Source organism: Anser cygnoides, chromosome 10 (assembly GCF_040182565.1).
Source record: "Anser cygnoides isolate HZ-2024a breed goose chromosome 10, Taihu_goose_T2T_genome, whole genome shotgun sequence".
In the NCBI taxonomy this organism is placed as follows: domain Eukaryota; kingdom Metazoa; phylum Chordata; class Aves; order Anseriformes; family Anatidae; genus Anser; species Anser cygnoides.
The window spans coordinates 7,406,957-7,427,935 of NC_089882.1; the positions used below are offsets into that span (position 1 = coordinate 7,406,957).

Below are 20,979 nucleotides of genomic sequence, written 5' to 3' on the forward strand. Positions count from 1 at the left end.
TTGTTAAAATTTAATGTTGATAGAGCAAACAAGGGGTCCAAACTAGAAAACAGCTCTGCAAGAGTTCCATGGAAATTTCCTGTGGCACAACATTTTGAATGTGCAGATTTGACTGCAATAATTAAGGACTTTGCCTTAATTTGTGACAGTGAACAGACGCACGCGAATACAGCTGCATTACCAGCTAATACATCTACTAAAAAACTGACTGCAAGAAGTAACCATTCATCCTTTTTTTTTTTTTTTTTTTTTTAAGAAAAATCGTAACACAAATTATGTTCAGTATCACCTGAATTCAAAGCAATTACACCATAGCTCCAAAGTAGTATTTTAAATGTATTTACCTGTGAGCTCCCTTTTTATATTAGGAAGATTAGCTGGACAGGAGTTGCTGATGTTTAGTCCTGGAGGAGGCATGCTTTGGTTGCCATAAAGGTCGATCAAATTCCCAGACACAGGCAACTGGAAAAGATAAGGAAGGAGAAAGATCAGTTGGTTTGCCTTATGGAAAAAGCTTTGTACAAAATAAATGAGTTATCACCTGCTAAGAAATCTGCGCTCTTTTCCATGTGCAAACAGAGCTTGCAATAAGGTCAGCAAAAGTTACACGTATGCACGGGCATGAGGAATAAACCACCTACATTGGGAAAGTTCTGCCCTCTCTTCTCAAGAAGGTGCAGACAATACTTTATTATTATTTTTTTTAAATGCAGGGAAGCACAGCTCCATTTAAGTTGAAAAAAAAAAAAAAACTTAGGAAAGAAGAGGTAATACACGCTGACAAGCATTGCTGTATTGTTCCTCACAACTGCTTCACTGAAAGATAAGATCTGTACCCTCACCGCTTCCAACCGAAAGATCTGAAAGAGCCTACAGAAGACTCACGGAGGATGCCCCCATTTATCCAGTAACACGTGAGTCAAAGTTCTCAGCGAGTTATTACATGCTTGTCAGAGGACACTGTATTCAATCAATCACATTTTTTATGTGATTTGAAGGCTAGTTACACAGAGAACATTTTCATAAGTTTACTTTAACTTGTTTTTCACCTTGTGTAACAAAAACATGCACCAGCTGGAGAAAGACTGTTTTGACATAAATGTCCTCAATTACTCATTCATTCTGTAATTCTTCTTTAGGTATGTTTAAGGAAAGAGATTTATAGGGAAATAGGATAGTATTCGAACAAGACTTAGCAAAGCTATCCCTTTATATTAAAATGTAAATTTAAACAAATCCACAAGTATCCTGAGTGGATTATTTTACCTGTCTATTCTTTGTTTTCAAACTAGGTTTTGAGAAGACAGGTATAAAACACTTTGATACCTTATCTGAGTGCCAACACTTCTTATCTTTGCTGCAAAGAAAACCAGTCCCTCCAAGACACTGATCCTGCAGAGATTAGACCATTAACTTTACACCCACGTAAATAATGTTGGGGAATACAATGGAGTGAGTCACAGCACAGCCTATTAAACTCCTACTGACGGTCCTTGCCAGACTGAGACTTAAGAAAATTTCTCTGCTGCCTAGAGCAACCATAAGAAACAAAGCTGATGTGCACACGCTGAAGTGCCGCCACCTAAAAGCCATGCTGAGATCTGTCAAGAGACTTCTGAACAGACAGCAGCCAACAGCAAAATGAGGTCCTCTGACTTGGTCTTCAAGTGACAGAGGGGAAAGTAACTGAGTTCTCAGCAAATCTAGTCCTACAATTTCCTGCACACCACTTAGCTTCTGAATTTCATATAAAAATATATATTAAAAAAATAATAAATCTGTTTTAGTTCCCAGCTGTCCTCCACAGACCGCGATCCTAGTTGCAACACACCCACATTAACGTCACTGTGACCATTATCTCACTGCTCTACAAGGCTGGCCCTCAGATCTTTTGGCCCCTCAACGCATCCGTGACACAGGAGCAGCAACCTTCTGACTTGGACGTGCTTTTTCTATTCATGCTCCCATGTATGGTGAGAGCACAAAGGGCTTGTTTGTAGCTCTGGGACTTGAAGTTCAGAACCAGACATGTGAAATCTAATTAGGAGTTTCAGAGGGAAAAAAAAAAAAAAAAAAGATATTTTTCCCCAAAAACCAGAAACTGGCATCTTAAATCCTGGGTAAAGCAGCTAGCTTGTAACGAAGCATGGAGAACAGCTGAGGTCCCCAAGCTGCTGTAATTACTGCAACACTGACCCTGCGTGTTACAATAGGATTGTGATTCTACCTCCCCATCCCCAGGTGTCAACATCGTGTTGGATTTCCGTGTAAGGTTCCGTAAGGAACTGTGCAGCAATCACCACAAAAGGGTAGGAGCTGTTGGCTATGCACACTAAGTCCTGCAGAAATGGCTTGCACCAGAAGAACCCACCTGAGAGCTGGGCAACAAAGCACAAGTGCTGCTGATGCATCACTAACTAACTAACTAAAGATGAAGGGAGAAATTTGCACAGGTGATTATCTTTGTAAGTTTGTTTCTATATTTTAAATATGTTTTCCTTAAGGCTGTTAAATGATTTTAGCTAAGACATTTAATGCGGCATCTTTCAGATCATCCCCAAGAAATTAATTCACCTTAACTCTCCCTAAAAGTAACTTAAGGAAGAGCGGTTTATGCCAGGCTCGGTTTGTTTTCTTCCTTGAGACAGCATGGCGTGTCTTTGTTCACAAGATTTCACACCACGAAATATGACAGACTCCAATAAAATAAGCACTCACACTCAGGTCGTTCAGGCTCTGTGTGTATCACTGAGACATCGGCTGTGCAATCAACAAGGCTGTCTCTGAGGTACACACGCTGTTCCCCAGAAGGTGCCGTGTTGCTCCCTTACCTACAAGGGCACGCTCAGTGGCAGTCCCTGCAATACTCCTGGGGTTCAGCTTCCATGCTGACACCTTTCAGCACAGCAGCAAAGCTGGTTAACTTGTGACCCAACACCAAAGTTTACAAACACGTCCGTAGGCACTGTATTGCAATGAGCCCTTTTCTATTAGGAGGTACTTAGAAACACCCCTCCGCTTGTTCTACACACAAATCTCTGATTTTGTTTATCAATTAAGTACTGTTACCAAACGTAACAAACTGGCCCTTTCATTCTTTGTTGGTTACGGAACAATAGCAGCCTTTGTTGTAGTCTCAGCACAGCTATTTATAGGTTGCGTCTCTTTAGAAACCATTTCCTCTCTTTATTTTTTTTTCCCAGCTCTACTTAGCTCAGTCTACAGACATCAGTTCCTTACTAGTAAAATACTCTGTGTTTCCATAGCTAAATCTCATTCCAAACGAGAAGTTTTTGTTATGGCGGGCTCGTTTTTCCCTGAACCAGTTGTTGAGGAACGCGGCTCGTTTTCCATCACTTCACGATTGGTACTGGGTTAATTCAGAGGCTGAAACATACTTTTTGCACCTAGCAGTTTAACAGTATTAGTAGACTACTCCAAGGGCACTACCTAAGGGGGGAGGCTGGTGGGCTGTTTCCTGCAGCATGCTCCGTGCCTCCAAGAGGGCTGTGGGAATCTGTGGGAGCCAGACTAGGTTACACGGCATCAGACAAGTACTGTCAGCAAATGTAAACCTATGCTACAAAATCGATGCTAAGTGGTAAGCTGTAAATTTTGGCACTAGATAAAAAAGAACGAGACGCCAGCACTGGCAGACATCTACTCAGCCAGATCTAACAGCACTTAAGCCTAAGGCAAAAAATTCGCTGGAGCTACCCTCCACAAAAGATCAAAATAAGATTATGCCAGAAGTACGATTATGTTAATGCTCGCAGCAATGTGAACCAGCAAACAGAAGTGGCAACTTGGAGGTAATATGTGCCTTCCCTTGCTTACCAACTTTCCCATCTCAGCATTCTTGTCTTTTGTCCCAGACTTCCTGGGCGCCCTTCTCCCCGTTCAGTTTTAAGCTTTATTCTTTCACCTTTGGTTTGTTTTGAGGGGTTGCCTTTTTTTTAATCTTATTTTTTATTTTGTACCATCTTTGTTGTTGTCTAACTTGGGACTTATCTCCATTTGCAATCAGACTAAACTAAATACATGATATTAAAGCTTCACGGTTAAATTATAGCAGCTTTGGACATGGATGCTAACACAGGCTTAAGCATGGCTTACAGTTTTTTATTTGCACGTGACAAGATGGGAACCTGGGGTGCCAAAGGTTCCCTTTAGGTTTCTGAAGCTGAGCTTGATGCTCGTTAATATGCCCACTAATATCAGTGGGTATAAGCTTACTTCTGTTAGTTCAATTCACTCCTCTACTACAACCTTTCCACTGTCTAACTTGAATTTGAAATAAAAAAGGGCAAAATTTTCCTTTGTATTCCCTCATCATGACCCTAGCTTGAATTTTTAAACTTGTGTTCTTCACTGCAACTGTATACCTGGAGGTCTTCAAAAAATACCTCATTACTCTCCACAGACAGTACAATAACTGCTTAACTGCTCAGAGAAAAAATAGTTACACTCCAGTTTTACGTTCACTTGAGGAGCGGCGATTAGGCTTAACGGGGAAACCAAAAGGAAGGGACCGTTGTACCGTGTTTGCCATCTGCAGGGCTGGGTCCATCAAGCCAAGGATTTCTTCATTGTAGCTTGATTCTAGACTAATTATGTCATCGATCACATCATCCATCTGCAACAGTAAAGGTGAACAATAAAAAATAAAACAGTTACCAAAACCAAGAAGGAACAAAAGTCTAACAAAGCACTTCAGCAGCACACCGGTTCTCTGCAGTACGGGCCAAGGCAGAGAGAGGTCTGTGCACTTCTGCCATACTCCAGAACCAATCCCCCTGGCTTAATTCTCACTGTCCAGCTAGGGCTCTCAGACCACAGCAAAGCTTCAGGCTTCGTGATCAATTCCGCACCTCCCATCAGCGGTTACCTGCCCACAGACAAGCTGTTCCTCCCAGGAACAGCAGAGGATATCAGTGCCCATACAACAAGCCTCACTAACGATGTGAAACCCTCCCCCTGGTTCTGCACAGGCCCCGTCACCTTATCTCCAACCACAGGGCTCCAGCACTGCCTGCCCACCCTCCCCCTCAGTCATCCAGGTGTGGGGCAAAAACCGACTTACAGATCGGAACACCTGAGCCCTGGCATCTGCGGGGGGAAGAAGGCTTGCCGCTGAAAGGCTGCCCTCCCTCAACAGGGGAATCGGATTTATTTCCTAATACTCCCTCTCCCAGGAAGCACCACCCAAGAGTAGCTCAGTGATGATCCTAGGTGGTGGAAACAGTTTTTGGGCTGGGCTGGAGGGTTCCTCCGTAAGTTCCTACACGGTCAGGGGGAACACAGTCCTCCAAAGCACCGCTTAGATGCTCTGAGCTGACCTGCAGCTTGCCTATTTCTTTTTTGATCACCATAAAAAATAAGCTTAAGTGACACTAATTAAAAAATAATAATAATTTTTAAAAAAATTAAAATTGATAGTACAAAGAGTAGTTTAGGGGATTTTTGTGTCAGCGCAAGAAAGTATGATCAGAACAAAGTACACTGTCTGGAAGTGAGGGCAAGAAAGGAAACAACAGTTACAGCCCATATCTGAAGTCTTGTTACTAAAATAAAAAGCAGTCTGCTCAAAATAATAATAATAATAATAAAATACAAATAATTTTAAAAAATGACTAGTGAGGACAAAATTACCACGTAGGGATTAAAGCCTTCTTTCTCTTACCTCCCCCCTTAAGTGCAGGTGTGATCTGCGTAAAAATGGGCTCTTAGAAACTATCACAACAGCAACACATACATGCAGCTTGGGGGAAAAACTGCTTTAAAAAAGACTTCCTGAAGGGAGATCCTAAAACACCCTTGATAATGTTCTTCTGCTATAGTGTTACAGTTCTGAAAAGGGTTAACACTTTTCTAGATGTTTTAATGCACTTGATATCAATGCTAATATGTAAGGACATGGCAGATTTGTAATATAAGTGGGGGTTATGTTGTTTTGTTTCTTAAATACATTTTACATTCAACTTGTTAAATACATTACTGGTCAAGTTTACTGTTTAGCGTAAGTTCAAAGAAACATTCTCATTGGAAAGGTGTTCAGTGCTCCAACTCCTGTGTCATCCAGTACCTGCATGCATGATGCTCGTGAGTGTGTATTCAGAGCCGGGCACTCACTCTCAACCCTGCTTTGCTCTTCAAATTTATAAAATCCCTGCAGAAATAAAAGGAAAAAAAAGAAGCAAAGCATGGATCTGAGTTCATGGCACAGTCTCAGTCCCAAAAAGAGCACGATTGAAACGGTGTCATGCACACATGTGCCTGATGACACAGCAAAGTGAAGCTGTAAATAACTTGAGAAAAAAATTGTGATACAACTGAGATGATAGGATGGAACTTGGATTTTCACTTCATTTAAAACTATGGAGCACAAGTAATTCCTCTTGCATGTGTAAAAACCAGGTTTTTAAATAACTGTTTTTGGAGTTGGATAAATTTTTCCTCACAGAGTGCATCTGTATTAAAATTTTGGCACAAAGGCTCGGAGGAAGGATGGGGAACAAAGGGAGCTCTATAATTCTCTCTCGTTTGTCAAGTCGCTGAAATATTGACATGATTCTTTTACTTGCTAATGTCTTTCAACTAACCTTTATTCTGCACCTGAGCACATACAACATCCAACTATGTTTTTGCCAGCAAATGTTAAGACAAGATTGTGAACAACTTCTAGGCATAGGCTAGTGAAGTCGCAAATTTGCAGCGCTGAAACAGCACGTCAGTAACATTTTAGGATATACTAGCTGAGATAATCTGGTGTTGACGTTAAGAGACTTGCTCCAATTTTAGTCCAAAAATTTCTAAAACCCTAAAATATCTTTAAAAAAAAGTCTGGTTTTTTTCAGTTATTTTTGTTATGCTCTCTGCTCTTTCTACACTGAATGGGCCATAAATAACATTATTCCAGAAAGCTACAGCTAACAAAACTGCTTTGTATTCTCCAAAGGTCAACTATTCACTGTGTGCATCAAGCAAGCAAAAAAAAATAGAAGTTTTAATAAGCATAAACTAGCTAAAATAGTTCAAAAAAGGAAATTACATGGACAGAGGGTTTTTTTTTTGCCCTAATGTTTTATACAAATACATATTCATCAGGCAGGCAAAGAAGCATTAATTGCAATTTCAAAGTGAGCAGTTCAGAAAAGAAGATAAACATAACATCTTAATTAGCAAATATGGTTTGAAACAGAAAGAAAGCAGAATGCAATTCCGTTTTACTGAAGAGTATGCACAATGAGAGCGTATTACCTCTTTTTCACAGTTGGAGTTAAGCGTAAGCATGGCCATCGGGCTGTTGGGCGCGCTGCTTCCAGTTCCAGGCGGCATGACATGATCACCAGGCTGGTTTGGACATGGCAAGCTCAGGGCTTGGTTGGCGTGTTTATTTGCTAGAGTGGTAGAGAGGTACTGCTTTACCTGCTGCCGCTGGGCTTGCTGAATATGGTACTTGGTTGGGTTCTCAAGGTGAGTCTGCACCTGTATGACAGGAGGTAGGAACATGCTTTATTGTTTTACAGCGTCATTACATGTGGCATCGATCTGAGCTATACATTTGTGACATAGACCAGCTAAGCATTTGACTCAGTTACAAACCCGCGCAGCTCCAAGGAACTCAACAGGGCTTCACTAATTCACGTTCAGTGGCAAGGAACGAGTCCCTGAGAGAACGTTTCAATAACTGACTTATTAACAGGAGGGCAACGAGTCCCAATTTTCTTTCACATGGGGAGATTTCCCACTTAAAACCAATGCTCAGGTTTTCCATTTCACACAGATACTCCACAAACAGGTGCTTCTCTGTTCAGACCTTCAGCTACACGACATTGAATTTTCACCAAAATATGGAGAAATACACGGCACAGCAGGACTCACTTTACTTGTTAATAGCTACTAATTATAGGCAAATGTATCAACCGCTATCCTTCATCAGATTTCAAGTAAAGGACAGATTTAATTTGTTGTTGGTTTTCGTTTTTTAACGATGCATTTGATATTTTACAAAAATGAAAAGAAAAGTAATGTGCCATTTTTTGTCTCTAGATTATTTATAACTCAGATATATGGCCTAAGTCACATACAAATAAGATGGCCTGTTTAAAAAATGCGTTACACAAAGAAGATGCAAGAAAAGCAGTGTCTCCGGTCAGATCAATCACTGTTCTCAGCAGCAGCCATTTTTGTATTTAAGACAGGCTTTCCAGCGCTTAGAAATATTTTCACATATAAAACATGAAAAAAGAATACCGAACTATTCTCATTCACTCTAAATAAACAAGAGAAGAAAAGTCCTTTTTTTTTTTAATGGAAAAAATGTCACCATATCTTGGAAACACCGTCACCTTTCTTTGATCATTAATGTCTTTATCAAAAGGTAGAAAACAGACAAGTAAAATAATACTCCGAAAAGTCTGTTGGTTTTGAACAGTCCTAGTAAAGTGACTTCTATTACCATTACAACTGACCGTGCACGTTCCCCACTCATTTTTGTGGAAGAAATTAAATAAAGCAAGCTAGATACAAGAGGAAAAGGATTTCCTGTCCACTGTAAGCCTTCTTAGCAACAGGTTTTAAAATAAGTCTGCAAATAACTCACCTGATAATGATTATACTCAAGCATTTCCAGCATAATACTGATGGGTTGTAAGAGAAGTGACTGCAATACCCTTTGCTTTATGCTACTCCAGTCTGAGCGATTCGCATACGGAAGCACCATAAACAAGCTGCCCCAAACCAGCAGCAGAAACTGGAACACCACTGCTCAGACTTATAGTAACCTACGCTAATTAGCTACGCATGTAGAGAAACAAACAGTTCACACAGGGGCTGTGCAAGTTTAGCCCTAAGTATTGGTATTTTTTCCCCTGGCTTTGACGTCATGCTTTTTCATAAACATAAAAGGACCTTTTAAGTGATGGCCTATCAAAGTCAGATTGACAGTTTGCTCAAGGCTAACTCGCTATTCATCTTTCGTTCCAGTCATACTGATAGACAATGGTATTTTTCTTTAGCAGTAAGGTTAAAAGTTTTTAAGTATGGAGGAAGAAATAACCGAACAAATGCCCTACGAGCCCAACGCACATCCACCAGCCATGGGGCGCGCTGGATGAGACCGCGGGAGCCGCAGCAGCCCATTGCCCTGCCCTCGGCACCCACTGCTCTGGGCACCAGCCTCACCCAGGACCTGCAGCTCCACAGGGAGGATTTCAGGATTTCAAGGAGCCGTGCTGCTTCTTCAGCCTCCCTTGTGGCCATTCAATATGTCCCAGCCTTCAGCAGCAAGGTTTCCAGTTCAGAAAGGGCTGATGACTGGCTAAAGCACATTGCAAACATACCTCTGTCCACTCAGAGACATTACTGCACACCGTCCCTACGCCTCCCAGACCTTTCTTACCCTTGCTACCCAAATGCTTGACAAAAGTGTTGTGCTAAAGCACACGCACCTGAAGTTGCTCTACTTGTGCTGTTTTCCAAAGTCTGCTGCACAGAGAAACATACTTAAGAGAGGGTGTTAAGAGAGCTTAACCTGATTTGTAGCACCAAGTGCCAAGACAATCCGGCAGCCTGCTGCGCTAAGTACAGCGCTTGCTTCGCGGGTCCCAAGCTGCATTATCAATTTTCCTATCACCAGTGGTAAGAGTTCCGCTACCCAGATAAGCCTATTTTTCACTTAAATTTTCATCTTCCAAGCAGATAAAGTTATCAGCAAATGAGTTCACTTTCGTAACCCTTATCTTAGAGTACGTTATTTTAAAAACAAGCCTTACTCATCTTACAGTATTCACACAGTCCTTTTCCTTCCCCAGCATCAGAAACCCCTTGTGCTCCCTCAGCCAGCGGGAGGGACAGAACTAAGCCTCCTCTCTGCATCAACCACAGATCCATGCTCCTAGGAGAGGGACGAGCAAAATTCCAAGATCCACATCTCCACTGACACAAAATTGCTCCCCATGCTCACTGCACGAGTGCTCTGCGCTGTGCCCCAGGTCCCTGCTTCGCCCAGCGCACACCCGCACGCCTTGTCCTCCTCTTCCTTCTCACTGCTGAGGTCAGGCACCAAAACTTCTTTATCGGAAATGCCCGAAGAGCAAATTAGCAGTAACAAAGCTTACAATGAAAGGCATAGCTGGGATCCCGCACACCATCTAACAGATCCGGGCTGATGTATTAGCAGTCTGCCATTTGGCTGTAAGGACCGTACGCACGGCCCTATTGTCTGAACCTGCAGGCTGACGATACGAGAGCTCGCGAAATGTGCGAGTATCATCACAATTTACAGAGGTACTAATACCCCGAACTGACTCCACAACACAGCAAGTTTTGAAACACACGCTGCCTACGCGTTGCTCTTGTTGGCTAAATAGACATTAGAAAAGAACACATCTTCCCCCTAGTTTTTTGCCTTATTCTGCTACTCCATAATTTTTTCTTTAATAGGCTGTGCTGGCCTTTGTTGCAGGGAAGGCAAGAAAAAAAAAAGAGCGAAATTCAGTTTCAGAAAGCACACAGCTCCTTTTAAATTCCAGCAGACATTAGGGTATCATTTATTAGCAGCATGACACAAATAAAATCCTGTGTCTAAGTAGAGAGAAGAGCAACAAGAGCATGAAAATGCAGCATTTTTACTTCAGCTGGAACGTATTTGGAAGCCAACTGGCATTTCTGATAGAACTTTTCATCAGAAACTAGGAAGTAAGGCTGGGCATTTAGCTTTTGTGTTAGGCTTTTACTGTTACAGAATAGCCCCGCAGAGCTCTCTCAAGAATCACATCAACCTTACCTACCTCTGCCTCCGAAGTTATTTCGGTTCCCTTTTATCAGATTTCTACCAATTCCAGAAGTGCAACTATTCTCTGATCTCTCTAACCTTACTGACAAGTGCGTCCTCTTTGGCACGGGGCAACAGACTTCAGCAAGAGTTCAGAGGCTATTTTCTGCTATTTGGGGGTGAAGGGAATTCCTCCTCCTTACAGGGAACATAACTGCTAGACAAACAGCACTGCAGATTTACATGCAGCAGAACTGCAAAGACAGATTGTAACCTAGCTGGTTTAATTCCTGACACACCACACGTCACTTTGGTTCAGACACAAAGGCACAGTCTTCTGGAAGTATTTTGAACAAACTTATCCACTGGACCACTTTTTTTTTTTTTTAAAAATCTTGTTATACACTGGTAAGAACTGGCTCTGAGGAAATGCATTTACTGTCAGGTGTCTGGACTTCAAATCAGCAGCAGCAGCAAAGACTCTCTATTGCCTTTACAGAAAAAACTACCAGAAGAATTGTGGTCATTTTCTGCTAGTTATGCACGGTTCTCCAAGGACATGTCACCTTCTCACACAAGTCCAGTAGTGAATTGCAGAACACAGAACTGCCTTTTCTGTCATTAAATTGCTCTGAAATGATGCAAAGGAGAGATTCGGTGAGAAAACATTTCCTCTCAGTCTGTAGCTGATCCAAGATACTTCCACATTTGAATAAAAGAACACACAATCTCGGAATGGAGGGGCATGTTACATTGGTATCCCAACTCCTCAGGGCAGTGCAACAAAGCCAGCAGATTCCACAGGAAGGAAAGCATCTCCACACGGTTCAGGCAGGTATCACACCTCCACCACTCCTTGTGGTGGGGCACACACCGAGCCGTGCCTGCACCGAGGCCCAGAAGCGCAACGCCCCGTGCTTCCCTCCTAGGCCATGGCCAGGCCTAGTTCTTCAAGCAGGAGCTAGCGTGTGGCGAGAGTTCAGACCCTGCTGGTCAGAACAGCTTCCCCTGCTTTCCTCCTCCAATTCGACAGGACTGTATCCTCCAAGAGATACAGCACCCGCTTCTGAGGAAAAAGTGGATTATTAACCCTTCAAACAAGGAGTTAACCAGCAAAGCTGAAGGGGCCCCAATCCTCAGCTGTGGTGGTACATCTGCAAGAGTCTCCTGATAACCTGTCATAATGCCGACAGCTCTGGGCTGCCCAACATTTCCCTGGTCCCCCACAGGCAGGGAAGGAGCACATTTGGGTTGCCTGAATCACACAGAAGATTCTTCTCATCAAAACACACCACTGAACCTTTCTGTGAAAGCACAGCCAAACCACTTAATGCTTCATTTCTGCAGAGACAGGCTTGGGCACAGGAACATAGCAAAGATTTAGAGAGGACAGCTAACCAAAGTGGGAGGAAGAATTTTTCCCCTCACCCCCACATTTTTATTTTTTTTTTTAATTAAAAAGACTATTTGTTTCAAGTAAATTGCCTTAGGACTTACAGTTTATAATTACAAATAAAATACTTTTTGGTCGGTTTTCTCCGTTCAATAGAACTTTTTGTTGCTTAGACAGCTAAGTGTCATGGGATTTTTAAGAAAGGTTAAAATTCTGCGTCCTTTAACAATTAATGGTACCCAAAGAAAAATCATATAAAAGCACATCCAGCGCCATGTTTTGCAAGAGCTACTCTACTGGCTTCAGTTAGGTTCCCTGCACCAGAAAGCCAGTTCAGTACCCTAGTCCAGACCTTCACAGCTAGTCTTGTTTTTAAAGCTGATTCAACCCATCACTTTCAGGGATTAGCAGCAAGTTGTTTTCTAGGTCCTTGAATAAAGTCAAAACCAGGTGTTTATCGTTTCACATGAGGTAAAAAAAGTCTGAGAACAACAAAAGGAAAGATAATCAATTACTGCCTCTTACATCAAGATGACTGCATTTTACTGTCAAAGCACGTATACATAGTTAACTTGATTTTGAGCAGCTGGCAAATTAGTCTTAAACATAAATAACCATTCAAGGGGGATTTCTTGTAGCGTGAGTTACCATTATTACCCAGCCTTAAAAGCCTTTATTCTCCTTAGGCTTTCTAATCCAGATTCAATATTCTGCAAACAGTATTCACCACAGACTGGCCTATTATGCCTAGAAATCCTGAGCACCACATACAATTTCAATTATTTCATTAAAATATTGATCATGGGTTTCACTGCAATGCCAGGAAGAACCCTCACAGTATCCAACTCAGAGAAACTCAAATATCCAGCAAGACAATGGTTTAACTCATTCTCAAAGACATTTTCCCACATGCAGCATTCAAACGTTAAGCAATGACATCACATTCTTCCCCTTAAGGACATCTGTGGTCTGAAGTAGCTTCAAATTAGAAGTTCAGTCCTCTTGCTTTCTGAAACCTTTCCAGTCCTCCAGGATGAAACAGTTACCTCACTTGAAATATCATCAAAAAGAAGTCGATTGGGTTGGAGTACATATCATTCCCAAGGGGAACTGGGAATTCAGAAACAGATAAACCTATTTCATAACTTCTTTGGCTGTTGTTCTCCCCTTCTCTCCATCTTTTCTAGAGCATATTTGCTCCCTTTCTTTCAGTCCATAACCCAGGGGCAATGACTAGGACAACACTGACCAAAAAGCCCAGAAGTGGAGAAAGCTGAAAAGTTACTTTTATTGACTGGGGAATGACGTGCGAAGAGGAGTTTATTTCAGTATTTTATCTTAGGACATAGCCAAAGCAAGGAAATTGCATCTGTTAACACTTAATAAAACGCTCTGGTTACTTACTTCATCCAAAACACACTCTGAACATGAAAATCAAGGCAGGTACAAGAAAGCCATTTAAGAGCCAGCAGTGTGATTGCAGTCTAAGTGGTTCCAACAGTCATCTTCAAACACACAGTTATGAAAATGAAAAGGCACATTGTACAGAAAGAACATCGTTTACACAACTGAGAACTGTTTTGCCCATCACCAAAAACTCCTCTGTGTAACGTGACATTTTCCTCTACGGGGAAGACATGGAAGCAGACAAAAAAAGAACGAGGTTTTTGTGATTGGTATTTAAAACCTGTGCTTTAGCTATAGGAGCACATGATAAGAGTATCTAAAGAAATTAAAGAGAGGTTAACCAATTTGCTTAAGATGACAGGAATTGGTGTAATTTACAGGTTAGTGGCTTGCTAGCTGCCATTCCGTAAGTGTGGTTTTCAGACAGAATCTCATCCTTTGAACTGCTACAGTTTTCTGTTAGGAAATGAACATTTCAGCTGATTACTTTCTGGCATACACGCCATAAATTTTTATTTTTTATAGTTACTGGGTAGGTACCAGAAACCTTTTCAACATTTCAGGACAGACAAGTAATTGACTCCATAAAACCTCAGACACAAATCTTTGCTACGATTTCACCTATACCAGGTGCTTCAGAGTGTAAATATTTTATGACTGGCAGACAAAAATATCGGTCACAAAACTGCATCTGACCAGCAAGCCTGAATTACTGCCAAGGTAAAAAAACTGATTTAAGCACCTCAAATCTACATCCTCCTTTCTCATCTGCACTACAGGCCTTGAGACTGCTCACATTAGGGCATGAAAGAGAAGACTCTCCCATACAGGAACTGTCAATGACAGATGTAAAGCTGCTCCATAAGACCTCTTGTAAGACCTGGCAGAGACACGTCAGCTCCAGAGGAAGCAGAATTGTAGGATCACACATCTCAGTTGCCCCAAAGCCAGTATGGATGGTCTGAAGCCACCTCTGTTCCCAGCTTCTCCTTGGAAAGCCTTTCATAGCCAAAGTGCCATCATCCACGCTTCCTATAGCAGCACAGACTTAAGATTTATCCAGACCACTCTTAACACAGTTCACTATTGACTTGAAAGAGTCACTTCAGATTGGTAAGAACATTTGTCCAACCTTATCTTCTTCCCAAGGCTGCCAAGCACTGCATTAGCTAGTGCCAGCTTTGACCTGCAGTCACATATTTAGAGCCTGAGCAAGCCTATCAGTTACATTTCACAGGAGTTACCAATTCCGACACCTTTCCAGCCCTCAGTAACCCCTGCTATGCCTGCACAACAGAATATTTCCCTTCCAGTCCCCTGGTTCACTGCATATCTGCTGTAGAACCTGGTGGCTTCAAACAACTTAGTTCCACAGCATTTCTGATGGCAAGGAAGAAATGCAGAACAGCAACACTCATTCTCAGGAGGGCCTTGACAGGTCAGCTTACGACTTAAAGCACATCGACTTTCACGTGTACAAAGGGTTAGAGATTCTGGATGGATTTCTAGAGCTCACAGCAGAGACAGCACGCACTTAGCTGTGCAAAAAGAAGGAACGTGCATCTCCTCAAATCCTGCAGGGCTCCGAGGCACTTTCCAGAGGTGAGGAGAGGCGCCGTTCCCCAGGCCCTGTTTTGCTAGGGTCACTCATTGTCAAACAGTTGCCAAGCGTGACAGATTTTAATCCAGTAAATCTGCTTTGTCCCCACATGGGCTTGTCTTCATGCATATCATGAAACACTGACTTTTCACAGGTGGAATTTAAGCTAAAACTGGCCATTTTGCTCAAACTGTAGATGAAAGCAAACAAAACCAACCAACCAACCATTATTTTCATAACGTTTTAAAACTCCCTACCCTCAACACTAGTCTTATTTGTTAGTACGAAGTTTGTGAAAGCTTGCTCGATTTTATAGCACATGAGATGAAGTTTGAGCCCAGATAACTGCCGGTGTAGAGGAACACTATCTTCAGTACTTGGGGGCCAAGTAAGGTCTAAGTCTGACTGCAAATCTTTCAAATCCTCAGCTCCAGCTTGTAAGAAAGAAGCGGTGTTCAGAGTGCTGCCCGTAGGCTATCCAAGTAGTTACTTACGAAATTTCAACATGCTGCAAAGGAATGCAAGATAGGAAGAGATGTAAAGATGGCACTAGATCAAAATATATTGAACAGCCAAAAGCCACAAACAGAACCATACTTGTGTCCTTCCCTTTTTTGAATAGAAGTTATTTGTAAGTGCAAATACAACTCCTGGATTATTATATTCAAGAGGAAAAAAACTAATTTGGAGAGGCACATTGCACACCAACAGGACATCCACGCTTGTTGCGCACGTATTTTAAAATGATGCAGGTGAAATACTGCTACACTCTTTGTTCACATAATCCACGGGGACTGTGAGACTGGCAGCATGCTCCCAAGGCCACTGACAAAGCACATACCAAGATATGCCACTGCTCACAAGTGAAGTCTGAAGAGAGAAAACATGAATGCCAAACCCAACGAACACCACAGTGCGTGCTGTGCTTGGCCTGTACCACTAACTGGAAGACCTTCCTACTATAACTTTAAAAGGAATGCCCAAAAATAAAAGTCATAATAATTTTGAAAGGACCATTTATTTTAACAAATCACTTAGCACCACACTCTACAGCACAAAGGACACTTGTTTAAGAACGCGCCTGTTTGGAAGCTATCTGCTTTATGACAGACATGTAGCGCCGTAAGAAAAAATTAGCAACAGAATGAAGATTTTGTTAATTCAGAACGGTTTTATCCATTAAAATGCCCTGAGCTTCTAAATGTCACAGTTAATAAAAAAAATAGAAAGACTTTGCTGGGCTCTATAATACTTCGCCTACAGCCTATGATGTCTCATGTTAGCCCCAATATGGAAGATCTGGAGAAGCAGAATAAAGCAGTCTAGATGCACCCGTTTTATTCACGCTGCTAATATGATCATTAGAAACAGCCTAAAATAATACTAAACTGCTGAGTTCTTTTAAGTGAAGGAAATGCAAGCTGGCTTACCACCGAACTGCCTGATTCTTATCCTTCTGTTCAACGAGCTGTGATGTTATTTATGACTGTATTAAAACCTACTGAGTTGTAATAAGGCAGTTTCAGTACCTCGGAGTGCTCGATCATCGTGCTCGCTAATGTAAGACAACCCAAGTCACCTTCATGCAAACTCAACCGGCTACGATCCGAAGCATTCTGCTAAATACCAGAATTGGGATTTTGTTTTTGGTACTTTGGCAAGCCACAAAGGTGCGTACAGCCCTTACACAGAGGCAAGCCTCCGCTCTAGAGGAGAATTAACCCAGCCAGCCGAATTGATGCCACAGAGCATCAAAGCTGAGAACTGTGCTGTCAGCATTACTGCTGACAGGTGATGGCTTTTCCTAGCAAGCAGAGTGCTTATGTCCCTGACACTTCCATTAAGCAACATTACATATTTTATTTCCTGACATCTCACTCACAAGGAAGGTGTTAGAGCAGACATCACAGTAGCCACAAGAGATTAAAGGTAACAGCAGTAAGAAATTAAGTATGTTTATTGCACTCATCTTAAACCACAATGAAATTTAGTGTTTTAGTTGTTTCTTAGCTAAAGGAATGCTGCCCTAACACTTTTGTAACACCAGGATGTATTAAAGGCAAAGAGCCGTAATGTTGTGTGACCTCACCTTTACAGCCCACAATCTTATTCCCGTAACAGCCAGATGGTGGCTATCTTCTGGCTCCCAGGAGGAAAAAAAAAACGGAGAAAGCACACACAAGACTATGGTAGGCTCATTTGTTAAAGAAGGATGGCAACATTTCAGCCCTTTAAAGATCTCGGGCCCTACATACACCGAGATACAGCATCACGATCTATTTTATACCGACAAAAACAACATCCAGCCGCTCGGCCATTTCTGTAACCTTCCGCACACCTGCCCCTCCGTGTCTCACAGAGATGAGCTGTTGAAAACCCTTCTCCTCATGTTATTTCACATATGGCAGGCAAATAATCAGTTACACTGTGAAATGAGAAGCACCTGTCCACATAAGTGACCCTTGACAGGCCAGAGGGTGGAGCATTCGCAGCACCATCACCTGAACTGGGGAAAGCTTTCGACACCAATTCAGTCAGCCGCGGTTGGCTCCGCTCAGCCAGCCGTAACCAACAAGTGCAGTCAGGATCATTACTTCAACAGATGTTGCACGAGCACGTTTTTTTTTTAAATCAGGAATACTTAAAAGAGAGGCTGTGAAAAGTGTGCTATATGAAAAGCTGGCTTGTCCAGCACATAGCCGTGCCCCGGTAACAGCAGCCTTTTCAGCACTGACTCTGTACAAGAGCAAGGGCCTGCGAGCTCTTGATGCTCCGCTGGGTGCAGTCCTACTGATGGCAGGGTTACGACTCTCCTGATGGGACTCAAATCACATTTTGTGGCATGGCACCACACTAATTCCACCTTCCGAAACATTTTACAGAAAGCTCTTGTCAAGGGTTTCATCTGAACTTCAAAAAAGCACAAATAACAGCTCACCAGGAGAGGCGCTTTATGAGATACAAAGACGGGTGTGTGTTATCGTCCCGATTCTCCAAAGGTTAGCTGCAGATCAGTATTGCCAAGAAATTCAGAAGTATTGGTTTTGTCAGAAGATCAAAACGTCTCTTGCGAGAGACATTCAGGGCCTCCAGGCTTGGTCTCAAAAGAATCCTATTTTAAACCACACTGGTGTAACCCTTCAAATGCTGCTACAAGAACAGAACTCGGTTCCCAAGGGGAAATAGGCACTGCACCTTCCAGCACAGCCATATTTGTGTGGAAAACACACGTATCGCCTCTAGCCACTGGAAAACAGGCAACACGGCATGTTTATCACAACATACTTGTCACCACTGATTGATGACGTACACAAAGTTTCAGCTTCCTAAGAGAGTATGGAAGAATAACCCAGCTACAGACAAGCAGAGTCTGGACAATTAGATGGAGACAAAGATTAGATGTGCAATAACTAGATCCTAACTCAATCCCTCCACCTTCCTTACCCCTTTTTATACTTCGAGTATAAAACCATTTTAGCATATCGTTATTTTACAGGATGAAATAAATAGTCTGAGATCTTAATGCTTTAAAAACGCAAATAGGCACACACCGAACCGCGTTGATTTTAACTGAAAGTTTGAACAGAGGAATAAAGCAAGGGAGCTGGAGGCCAGCAGACCTAGTGGCAGCCGGCACCAAGGCCCCCACAGCTCGGTGTGCGCCCACCAGCAGTGTGGTGCGGGACACGGGGCGCCGCCAGGGACCGGCTGCGGACACCACGTGCGCCCCAGGCCGCCGCTGCCGGCCCGGCCCGGGACCGCTCTCACAGGCTGAGCTCTCCGTAGCGGCTGCAGAGCACGACGGCTTCTCGTTTAATTTCCTCTGACACGAATGTAATTAGTGCTCATCAACAGCACTCTGCGAAAATAAACTAACTTGTAATAAGTGGGGACAACGGGGAATTGACTTCCAAAGCACGTTGCTGCTCCACGCTCCAGGCCACCAGGGCTGCAAGGAACACTATCAGCCACCTCTGCTGCCAGAAGTCCACGTGTCACAGAACTGTACCCCCCAAAAATGGGCGTAAATAAGCAATAGGTTGAATAATAGCCAATTTTGCTTCTGCCTTACCCCATCTGGTGGCCTACTGCTTACGTACAGCTGGAAGCAATAGTTAATTGAGGCACGTTATCGGGAATTGCAGCACTGGAGAAATAAATGTGGTGCTAGATGAGCTGCGGTGCCCTAACAGTTCCCTGCTGCTGTTCCCCGGGTGCCATGGCAGTCACGCTTCTCACTGCATCTTGGAGGAGCACCTCGACGCCGCGCACTCGCACCACGCGGAGCCATCGGGACCGGGCGCCACCACCGCAGCCCCGCGAGCCGGTCCTGGCAGCCTCAACTGAAGCGGATAAGTGGAATTAATACCAGTTCCTGGAGAAGGTGGAAACCCAGAGAGACTTTCTAAGCATAAAGCCTGGGAGCAGCCTGACTCAGGCAGAAGCCTTGTCTGGAAGCTGTCCCCTCGTTCCTTACATTAAATACCGCAGAGAGAGGAGGAAGGCAGTTCTGAGCAGCAATCCACATGGGAAGCATCGCTTAGCGCAGAGCACCCACTTAATTTAATAAGAAGCACTCCAGAGCAGAAGGCACCACTTTTCTTCCCTCAAAAAGCCAATATACATTAGAAAAGCACAAACTCTTTTGAAAAGCCACAGTAGCATGATTAAATACTATTTTTCCTTTTACACAATAAACCATACAGGGCTGCACCCTTAAGGAATATATGAACTTTCATGTGAAAGGAGCCCATTAACTGCTGCACAATGAATGGTGCCTGTGGTCCAAGATTCATTTCCTTTTAGAAAAGCAGAAAGGACGGAGAGCTTACGACTGCTGCACACAACTGCTGACTCATTCAAGGTCACTTTACTTCTTCCCTAACAAACTGTTTCTTTGAGACCCAGCCTATCGTGGTATTTCAGAGGACTATAGTTTCAGCGGGAGTCAGGAAGCCCAATTTTGTTAGGTTGTGCCAAATTTGCAGGACTCTATATTATTTCAAATTTAAGTCAGAAATAATTTTTTTTCTTAAAGTACTGTTCAGAAATGAAAATCCATTTTGGCAGGGTGGGGAGAGGGGATTAAGTTTCACAGAGGTCATTTTAAACAAGCCTACAAGTACTTCCAAAGCCCTTAAAAGTAGATTTTATACAGATTTGTGTCATGTCAGCATGGCTATCAACTAGATTTCAAGAGGCATAATTTCCATAAAATAGTCAAGTAGTACTAGATTAGTACTAGAAATAGTTGAAATTATTGAGTTACGATAGAGATAACTGGCGTATTTTTTAAAACTAAGTCTCACTTCTAAGAATTTGCTGTTTAACAAGACAAGAACAAACTTCAAAGCCCTTTCTGAAAGGACAGCAGAGCACTACGTGGCTTCAGCAACACAGCCCCAGTTCGCACGGGGCTGCAGTAGCAGTAAGAGAAGCTCTGCTCCACTGGATTTGAAAAGAGGATTTCCACTTGCTCCCTGCTTATCTCTTCCTCTAAAAAGAACGGGAAACCTTGTTCAGAATCAGCCACGAAGTCCGTAAAGTTTTGATGGTTTCAGCTAGGAATTTCCAGGTGACTTTTAGGAAGAAAGCCAGAAACAGATTCATCCCCCTTGATGCACAAACTTCCTATCAAATTCCTAGTTCACTCCTGATTCGGAGTCTGGATAACTTCTGCTTTTATACCACCACAAGTGCACTGAGCACAGCAGCTTACTGGAAGGCCTTTCACTCTAACTAGGAAACAAAAAAAGTCAGTGTTAGATAGGGAGGGAAAAACACTCCCAAAATCGCTGTGAG

The 20,979-nt window shown here is 42.7% G+C and overlaps 1 protein-coding gene across 8 annotated transcripts in view; it reads right to left on the minus strand.

Moving 5' to 3' along the window:
* MITF (melanocyte inducing transcription factor) overlaps nucleotides 1–20,979 on the minus strand; it is a 100,150-nt gene that overhangs the window by 12,578 nt on the left and 66,593 nt on the right. For 6 of the 8 annotated variants that reach the window (XM_048070431.2, XM_048070437.2, XM_013180281.3 and 3 more), the window contains exons 3-6: nucleotides 7,261–7,488; nucleotides 6,086–6,169; nucleotides 4,541–4,636; nucleotides 345–462 (exon numbers count right to left, since the gene is read on the minus strand). In XM_048070431.2, coding sequence (XP_047926388.1) covers nucleotides 345–462; nucleotides 4,541–4,636; nucleotides 6,086–6,169; nucleotides 7,261–7,488 — 526 coding nt within the window. The remainder of the gene's footprint in view (nucleotides 1–344; nucleotides 463–4,540; nucleotides 4,637–6,085; nucleotides 6,170–7,260; nucleotides 7,489–20,979) is intronic. The other 2 variants (XM_048070448.2, XM_048070455.2) reach the window with 1 other exon arrangement.